Source organism: Poecilia latipinna, unplaced genomic scaffold (genome assembly GCF_001443285.1).
Source record: "Poecilia latipinna isolate Pla-1442-1.1 unplaced genomic scaffold, P_latipinna-1.0 Scaffold2502, whole genome shotgun sequence".
NCBI classification, from domain to species: Eukaryota; Metazoa; Chordata; class Actinopteri; order Cyprinodontiformes; family Poeciliidae; genus Poecilia; species Poecilia latipinna.
The window spans coordinates 3,050-12,496 of record NW_015115118.1 but is presented as its reverse complement, the minus strand read 5'-3'; the positions used below and the strand labels follow the sequence as shown (position 1 = coordinate 12,496).

Sequence of the window (9,447 nt, the reverse complement as noted above, 5' to 3'; positions counted from 1 at the left end):
CTTTGTTGTTTAGCACACCCGTTGCCGTGGTAAACGCCTGCGCCCGCAAGCCGACCAGAGATTATGTTAAAAACACAACATTCAGTCCGTTACAATATCAGGTCTCCAGGCTTGATATTTATTCCTCGATTATTAAAAAGCCTTTCATGAACACAGTGGTGGTTGAGTAGCTAATTTAAACTCCTGCTCTGCTCATCTGTCGGTCTTTGAATCGCCTTTTTTTTTCTTTTTTTCTGAATTGCGCAACACCTTGTTCAAACAATAATTACTGATTTTAACACATCTCGTTGATTTTTTTTAATAATTATTCTTTTTTAATGAAGCTACAAACGTTTAGGATCTTAGTGAATATTTTTGATAAGCCCGTCAGAAGAGGAAGTGCTGCTCTCAGCGCCCTGGTGGCGTTCAGATTGTCATCTTTCGAGATCGACTCAAAACCTTCCGCGATCGACGTATTGGGCACCCCTTTTATATGGGTTTTTAAAAAGTGGTGGACTGATTGCATTTTCCTGGCCAACGCCGATCATTAAAAAGTCTCACCTTGAGGTGAGGCTACAAATGTTAAACTGTATGGTATTTGTTTACTTAGCAAGTATACTTATACAAACAAATTGATTTAAATAGAAAAATTCTAATCCAATACCAGTTTCTTCAAAAATCATCAAATACACCGACAAAAAGATTAATAGCTTATATCAAGTATGTACCACAAAACTCAATAACAGTACAATTCTTTAACATGTGTGGCCACTGATTGACAATAAAATAACATTTTCTATTCTAATGATCAGAATTTCTATCTATTTTTTCACATCAAATAGCAGGAAATAAAGTATTTACCCATTTGGTCCAACTAAACCATATCTTCTTCCTGCCACAATCAGAAGGTCAGCATTGACAAAAAGCTCCTTGCCATGAGCAGATATGCTGAACTTCTCCAGCTGAAAGACACACAACAATCTTCCATAATTGCTTCTGCTGTACACACAAGCTTAGCGTGCAAAAAAACTGGTAGGAATTTGAGAATAGACTACAATTACCCTTCAGAAGTTTCTTTGGTCTTTGTTGTCTTGTGTTTTTTGAAAAGTACAAGAGAAAACTAAGTCAACAAGTTTCTAAGGTCAACATGTTACCTTAATATCTGAGGCATTCTCCAGCATCGCCTGCCGGGAGGACAGCTCAGCCTGAGATACGGAGAAATCTCCTTCCAACGCGTTTTGAGCTCGGACACTTGCCACCTGACGCTCATATTCCATCTGGACAAGCACATTAACACAAATATGGAAATTGCAGGTTTATAATTGCAGGTGTTATGCCGAGAAACGCATGCTTGCCGAGAATTGCATGCTATTACTTAACTAAATTTAAACAAAATTTAGTAAAGCAATAGAAGCTTGATACAAAAATAAAACCACATGAAAATTGTCAATGTTGTCATTTAGTGATTTTTGAATGAAATTGTTGAAATTTGACGGTAAATAAGGTAGAAATCTCTTTGGAGTTGTTTTGAAACAGTGATATGAAAAAGTACCTTCTGATTTTTTTTTTTTTTTTGCACGTTTGTCACACTTTAGTGTTTCAAAACATCAAGCCAATTTAAATATTAGTCATAGATAATAGAAGTAAAACCAAAATGAGGAAATATTCATATGCATTTAACTTGATTTAATTATGTTGGTGAAATTAAAAAAATTACATCAAACTCACATCTGTTAGGGCTGCAAACAGTTTTCCTAACTGCTAAGTGTAGCATTCAAATCACTTAGTTATTGCATTATAATCAGATGTACCTTACATGGGTCTGATTATTTGTTGTTCTTCGTCACAACTAGTACACATTACTAAAAAAGGCTGACCTTTCTGTTAGGAAAATTTGTTAAAAAAAAAACAAAAAAAACAAGCTAGACAGAAACTGTTACACTGGCAGGTCAGAGCATTCTTACAAACAAAGAAACTGATCTTGGTTATATGCACTTCCTATGCCCTTTGCACAGACAGATGGTGGGTGTTTTTGCGACCCTGCAAAAAGCACCTAGAACCGTCGGTTCTCCATCTTTGCAGACAGTCCTGGTCTCCTACAGGAAATGAACTAATGAACTTAATAATATAAATGCTGCAATGTGTATGTTTTGGTTCATAAGGTCAAGGGGCAACAGAAGGGTAAATGATCAGTATTATCAATAAATAATGGTAGTGAACAAACATCTTTTCAACACTTTCTTAAATCTAAAAAGTTAAATATAAATTATTCTGTCAAAAAAAAAAATCCTATCTGTAGTTCCTGCACCTCCTTTTTTTATAAACATAACTCTTCTGAGGTGATTGAGCATCTGCACCTTAAATAACCTTTAGCTACAATAGATATATATTTGGAGTAAAAGAAAGGTGATATATAGTAATTACCTGTTTTTTTTTCTTCTTTTTCTCCTTTTTACTCAGGTTAGCAAATGGGTCATCTGCTGCCTCCTTGGCCTGTTGTGCAATGACATCCTCAGCGCTCTGCTGGTAACACCAGAGAAACACACAATCACACACAGAACAAGGCAGGTGGCAGAGGAGCTGTGGAGGCACAGCATACCATCATACTGTCACTTCCTTCATCATCTTCCTCATTGTCATCCTTATTAGCAGCTGTGTTCCGTTGTTGCTCAGCTGCTTTTCCCTTTCCTTTCTGTAGAGTTCAATTGTAACACAAAGATATGTAAAGAGAGACTTTTTTTGTTCTTTTTGTTTACAATAGGCTCCAGTCTGCAGTCCAAGTCCTTCATTGTGACACTGGAGAGGTGAAGAGGCATGCTAATCATGACAACCTCACAGCAACCACAGCCTTCTCAGGTTGAATGTCGCCAGCCCCTGGAAAGCCCTAACTCTCTAAGAGAACTTCAACACACACTTATGTTTCAGCTCTAGTAATGTACCTTCACTACAGGGTTATTGTCATCTTCATCCAGATCTGGTTCATCATCACTCTGTCCTTGGCTGAGAGCAGCAAAGATGTTTCCAGTCTAGAAAACACCAGAGAGACATATCAGGACCATGCCACACACTGCAAAGGAAGCCACACAGATACACACACACACACACACACACATTTACGTGGCTATCTTTGTGGGGGCTTTCCTAACCCTTCCATTCATTTCTACAGCCTAAACCTTACCCTTATAATAGCCCTAATCATTACATACCTAACACTAACCCTAACCAAAATTCAATTCACACCTTAGTCCTAAATCTGACCCCTGACCCAAAACAGTGTTTCCCCTTGTAGGGACCAGGCTTCGTTCCCCACAAGGAGCAGTGGGTCCCCACAAGTAGTGTCAGGAAAATGGTCACTCACGGCAGAGGAAACCACACACACACACACACACACACACACACACACACACTCCATAGGAAACAACACACACTGTTCCTAAGAGACAAACCGTTTTCTTGTTTCCTTTTCTGGATGTGATGCCTGTGGAAACAAAGGAAAGTAAAGCAAATAAATGTTTAGTTGAGAGAATGTAGCCACCCTGATGGGAATCAGAGGAAAACATCATACCTGGTTCATCTTCCTCATCACTTCCTTGCACTGAGAGATTTTTCAAGGTCAGCCTGACATCCTCATCATCTTTCTCACCCACATCCACACCTTTTCCTTTTTGTCGTTCTTTTTTTTTCTGGGGCTAAAGAGTAGTTCCAAAAATTATAGATTGTGAATATTCAGACAGTAAACACCAGGGGGTGCTGTTTGCCTCAGTAATGGTGACAGAGAAACCACTGTTCATCAGCACTGTTAGCTTGGCCAGCCTGGTTCTTTAGCAGCTGGTGATCAGACAGAACTGAGGTATGCTAACTATGACAGATGGAAGTGAGGATGGCTCATCTAGATTAAAAAAACAAAGCATTTTCTTAATCACACAAAAAAAAACACGTTTCCAGTTGTCCTGGACACCATACCCTCCCTTTGCCACACATAATTACATTGTTTTGTGTTCCAGTTAATTCAGTTAATTACCTGTTTTGTTTGATTGTCTTTCCCAGCAGCCTCATTGACCTTCTCAGGCTTGCTTTCAGTTGAGAGCTCTTCAAAAAACTGGAAAAACATTCACAACACAGTAAATGAGATACAGTTCATTTTCAAAGCAGAAGATCTACTATGAGATTTTTGAGGAATAAAGATCAACTTACACTCTTTTTCCCCTTTTTGTCTTTCTTTCCTTTTTTAACTGTTTTTTCTGTGGGACGATTTGAGATAAAATTACACTCTTAAAAATTCAAGAGATCAGAGAATCCCCTTATAGTTGCCAAAATTTCACAGTGGTCATCAGTCTGCTCCATCAGGCTGATGAACGTAGTTGTGTTGTCTTTATTTTTAGTCTCATATACTAAAATGGATGGCAGTCATCTGAAGTTACATGAAACTCAATATAACCAAGGGCTCAAGGAAAAATACTGTCATAAAATCCATTTGACATCCAATTATAAAAGCAGCAAACCGAAAGGAACTATGAATCTTTTTGACTTTTTTAACATGTGAACTGAAACTTTTTGCAATACTGGAACTGGAAGACATTTAAAATACTCAAAATAAATCAACAAGCCTTCAGGTTGGGTATTCAAAGAAAGTTCTTTGTAGTCCTAGAAATAATAATAAATATACAAGTAGAAATAAATAAATAATGATTTATGTGAATAAAACGACCAGAAAAAAGGTCTTCAGAAGTATAAAAATATATTTGTGTGTGTGTGTGTGTGTGTGTGTGTGTGTGTGTGTGTGTGTGTGTGTGTGTGTGTGCGCGCGTGTGCACGTGGTGTTGAAGATCTAACTATAAGACGTCTGCATAATGTAATGCAGTTTTAGCTAGTTAGTTACTTAAATAATATTTGTTTTGTAAGAATGTATCCTCCCCATTTAAATTAAATTCTATTCTAACTTCGTAATTTGTAAAAAGCATTTATCTCCAACTCTGACACAGGGCAACACAGATGTACTCATGAATCATGTATCATCAACAATACACACACTGTGAGGGTAATTTAAAGTAAAATGACATTTCTGTTTGGGACTGGGGGAAGAAGCTGGAGTACCCAGAAAGAACCCATGGTTACAGGGGTAGAAGATACAAACTGAACACAGAATTTCTGTCTTAATAGAATGTATTATGTATAATGTATTATATTCCCAATACATCTTTACCCTCAAAACTACAGCTTCAGGCTTTCTGATGATGTGTTGATGATAAACTCATCAACACATAAAGCAAAGCCAGTGTCATAATCGCAATGTAATTTATATATATATATATATATATATATATATATATATATATATATATTCATTGGAATGAATGATAGTCGAGTGTACTATCCTAAGGTTTTGTCTGTTGGAGAAAGAGTTATACAATATTTTTTATAGTAGTAGTAGAGTTTTAAGACAGAATAAATTATCCGCATTGAAATCATCTTAACTGAACTTTGGCCAAAAGTTACAAGAAAGCATATCCGGTATAGGAGTTAGAACGGTCGTTTTAAAACTGCTTGTCTGCTGACAGGAATGACAGTCTGCTACTACCAGTGATTACAATAAATCAACTGAGTTTTCTTTGACTCACATCTTGCTAGCTGGAATGCTATATATCCTTTACCCAACTTCACACAGTCAGTTTTCTCACCTGCCCCTGGAGCGACATCAGTGTCCACCCATTCTGTTTCTTCTTTCGCTTTTTTAGGCATTTTATTAATTTAACTGCGAATTTTCCTAAGTATGACGTTGCTTTAATTTCTATCAAATAGACTCAGCTAGTCTCACATGTACTGTGGCCTGATAACCCAATGATGCAATATCAGGTCGCCAAACGCAGTCGGCGGAAACACATAACCTTAGAATTTGCAGCGACGCGTCAACATGGGCGCCATGTTGGAAAGGGAAGGAACCCAATGACCATAGCTGCTGTAATCTGATTAAAAGTAGTTAACACATCCAGTGGCAGATACCTCTGGACACTTTCTATTGAGCCCTTCCCAATCTCCTCCACCTCTACAACTCTCCATTTGTAAGTTCATTTGTAAGTACAGTTACATTAAAAATGTGTCCTTGGGCAAGACACTTTCCCTACCTTGCCTGCTGGTGGGGGTCAGAGAGCCCGGTAGCACTGAGTTATGGTAGCCTCACTTCTGTCAGATTGCCCCAGGACAGCTGTGGCTACTATCTCGCAGCCACAGCTACGAGAATGTGTTTGAATGGGTGAATGACTAAAAATGCAGTGTGAATCACTTTGGGGTCCTCAGGACTTGATAAAGCACTGCACAAGTACCTGTCATTTACCATTTTACGATGCATTTATTTTCTGCCTTATGAAGTCCTATGGGTATGAGTGAATTTAGGTCACCTAAATTCATTTAGAATTTAGGTGCATTTTAGAAAGAGTTTAGAATGAAGTGTTCTGGGGGGGTTTTATTTTGGGAAAAAAAATGGTAGTTTGAAAAGCTTCATTTTCAACTCAAAACCGTGTTGAATAAAGTTACTTTCTCAAGAGGTCCCACCAAACAGTCCCCTTTCTCTCTCCATCCATGTGGAATCGCGACCTGTCTTTTGGAAGCAATAGTTTTTCACATTACTACATCATTATTGATCAATTTCTGACCCATTAGCTGTTGTCTTGGCAATAGTCAAGTCGTTTGGGAAGACTGCATCTCTGTATTCCTAGCAACAAAATGCTCCTTTCCTGTCCATTTATTTGTTTTATCAGGTATAGACGACAGATCCTTCCAGCTTTAAACAGATTGGTTACACAACATCATAAATCTGACCTTATAAATTCACACCACATATTCAGTATGTAAGATGTACTTATCTGGTAAGTCACCTGCGATAAGGGAATCAGTGACTATGAACCTAGTATCAGAACTAGGTTCAACTCAGGAGGAGCAAGGGAAACAATGTGTTGAACAAAACACATATTTATTACACATTCTGACAAAAACACAAACAGAACAAAATAGTCAATGTTTTCTTTTAGTAGTCCTAAGTCAAGTCAGTCAAGTTCAAGAGTTTTTGTCCTTTTATTTGTTTTCAGTTCAGTTCAATTTTCAGATCTGAATATATGGTAGCTACCCGGGTGGTGTTAATATGTGCAAACCTTCTTCTGTCCACCAATCAAGTGGAATAGAAGAAGATTCTTCTTTGGCATCGTAGTGGACACAATGTGAATCTGCTCTTTTGGATCCTGGCTCACTGTTCTTCACATGTTGCCTCTCAACACACACACAAAAGAACAACAACCAGAGATTTGCAGCAAGAAAAAAATAAAAATTAAATTTAATCTCAAAAACAAAGTTCTTCCAGGTCCAGGTACACAGGAATCAAAAATCAACCATAGAAGAAAAGTAATTCTTGAAAAATATTGAAAAGAATACTGAGTTTTGTCAATAAAGTGACTACATAAACGGTTTTTTCCTTCTTCTGTTTGTTCTAGCCCAGTGTTTCTCAAACCTGGTCCTCACCGCCCCCCCGCTCTGTATGTTTTAGATGTGCCTCTAATCCAGAACAGCTTCTTCTTGTTGTTGTTGGTTTTACGGCGGTTGGCAACAAACTTTTAGTAGCATTACCGCCACTTACTGGTATGGAATGTGGTTCATGATGATCTATATACTTTCCCCTACTTTTACTTCCCTAATCCCTAATCCCTACATTAATTTCTGACTAAACATACACTCACACATACACACCTACTTATATAACCTTACTTGCCTATAGCTTTATGTACCACTCTTCCTTATTCTTTACACATTCACAACCATCTTACTCTACTCAGATTCTATGAAATACCTTTGTTTTTTTTAAGAAACCAAATAATTATTTGAATATGTCTACTCCCCAAATCCCTCCTCAAAAATCTAATAAATTAAACCTTTAATACCTTCACACTCTCTCAACATGCATCTTCTCTCTTCTTCATATTTATAACACTCTAAAATAACATGCTCTATTGTTTTAAACTTATCACAATAATCACACTTTCCAGTTTTATGCTTCTGTATTTTGAAAAGTGAATAATTAAGCCCTGTATGACCGAACCGTAACCTTATTATTCTTTCCTCCTTCCTGTTTCTTCTGCCCTTTCTTGTCCTTCCTACAAACTTCTGAATTTTATAAAACCATCTTCCTGTTAAACCTTCATCCCACCTTCTCTGCCATATTTTCATCAGCTCCTCTTTGACTTTACTTTTCCCTTCAGATTTACTTGTCCTAACTGTAAAACTAATAGGATTATGTATTGCCTTCTTTACCATTTTATCAACCCTCTCGTTTCCTTCTACCCTTATATATGCTGGAACCCATACAAAAACAACTACTAACCCCATATTTTGTATTCTAAATAAAGTATGATATATTTCTAATAAGATGTCCATCCTACTATCCGTATTATTATATTTTATGCTTAACAAAGCCGAGCTTGAATCTGAGCAAATTATTGTTTGCAGTGGTTTTACGTCCTCTATCCATTGCAATCCCAATATCCAGAACAACTGATTCAAATGATTGCATGACCATCAAGTGCTGCAGAAGCCTGTTAATCACCCAGAGATACAATACAGATGTGTGGCAGAAGGGAAATACGTAAAACATGCAGGACAGGGGCGCGGTGAGGACCAGGGTTGAGAAACACTGTTCTAGCCCATATTCTCATATCACTGTAGCTTTAGACTACTTTGAAACCATTTACTGCCACCTATCGGCAATGTGGTGCATTACAGGCTATAATTCATATTCGTTAAAATAACATGGGTTACAAGAATATCACTAAGCACACAACAAACAAATGTGACTTTACCTTGAATAATTGCTTCATGTTACTTTTACATCAGTGCCTTCCCCGGTGTAGAACCGTTTTCAGTTGAACCTGAAGCTGCAGTAAACATGCAATTCACAAAAGTTTGTTCACCCAAACAAACAGACCCCTGAAGAGCCTGGGACAGCAGGCTAATAGTATCTTACATGACTGAGGGCATTTAAATGATAATTATGCTTTTTATTTATAAGCACCTTTCAGCTTATAAAAACTGAAAGGTTTTATTAGCTATCCAAGAGCTGGACAGCCTATATATAAAGCACCTTATTTATAAGGTGCTTTATCAATAAGCACCATATAAATGGTGTTGACCATGTTTATGTTGTTGACAACATAACACATTGTGAGCAAAAGGTTAAAAACTGCTCCAAAGAACAACATGAAATGCAAATGTCAGTGGTGTGACGTGTGGGAAGGTAATGTAGGGTTTGATAATCCCAGTGAGATTTGAGGAGGAAATTGAAAGTGGGCAAAGATGTTGTTTGGGGGTTCTGTTTATTCCAGAGTTGGGGAGCAGAGTATAGCTGAAAGACCTGAGTTCTACCCAGATAGCACATGATGTTAAATCAACGTTGAAAAATAGTTAGAATCGTTGATTTTTGGTTGAAAT

At 37.5% G+C, this 9,447-nt stretch overlaps 1 protein-coding gene and 1 long non-coding RNA gene across 7 annotated transcripts in view; one reads left to right on the top strand and one right to left on the bottom strand.

The window, feature by feature from the left end:
- abcf1 (ATP-binding cassette, sub-family F (GCN20), member 1) overlaps window positions 1–5,842 on the bottom strand; it is a 31,657-nt gene extending 25,815 nt beyond the window's left edge. For 2 of the 6 annotated variants that reach the window (XM_015019902.1, XM_015019907.1), the window contains exons 1-10: window positions 5,658–5,842; window positions 4,174–4,220; window positions 4,001–4,078; window positions 3,545–3,668; window positions 3,426–3,457; window positions 2,919–3,005; window positions 2,579–2,671; window positions 2,404–2,502; window positions 1,134–1,256; window positions 841–941 (exon numbers count right to left, since the gene is read on the bottom strand). In XM_015019902.1, the coding sequence (XP_014875388.1) occupies window positions 841–941; window positions 1,134–1,256; window positions 2,404–2,502; window positions 2,579–2,671; window positions 2,919–3,005; window positions 3,426–3,457; window positions 3,545–3,668; window positions 4,001–4,078; window positions 4,174–4,220; window positions 5,658–5,718 (845 nt within the window). In that variant the 5' untranslated portion in view covers window positions 5,719–5,842. The remainder of the gene's footprint in view (window positions 1–840; window positions 942–1,133; window positions 1,257–2,403; window positions 2,503–2,578; window positions 2,672–2,918; window positions 3,006–3,425; window positions 3,458–3,544; window positions 3,669–4,000; window positions 4,079–4,173; window positions 4,221–5,657) is intronic. The other 4 variants (XM_015019903.1, XM_015019905.1, XM_015019906.1 and 1 more) reach the window with 4 other exon arrangements.
- A 2,809-nt stretch (window positions 5,843–8,651) lies between these two features.
- LOC106938073 (uncharacterized) lies at window positions 8,652–9,380 on the top strand. Its single transcript, XR_001422530.1, has 3 exons — window positions 8,652–8,852; window positions 8,922–8,924; window positions 9,313–9,380. It is a non-coding gene; the product is annotated as an uncharacterized LOC106938073 (long non-coding RNA).
- Window positions 9,381–9,447: the final 67 nt, after the last annotated feature.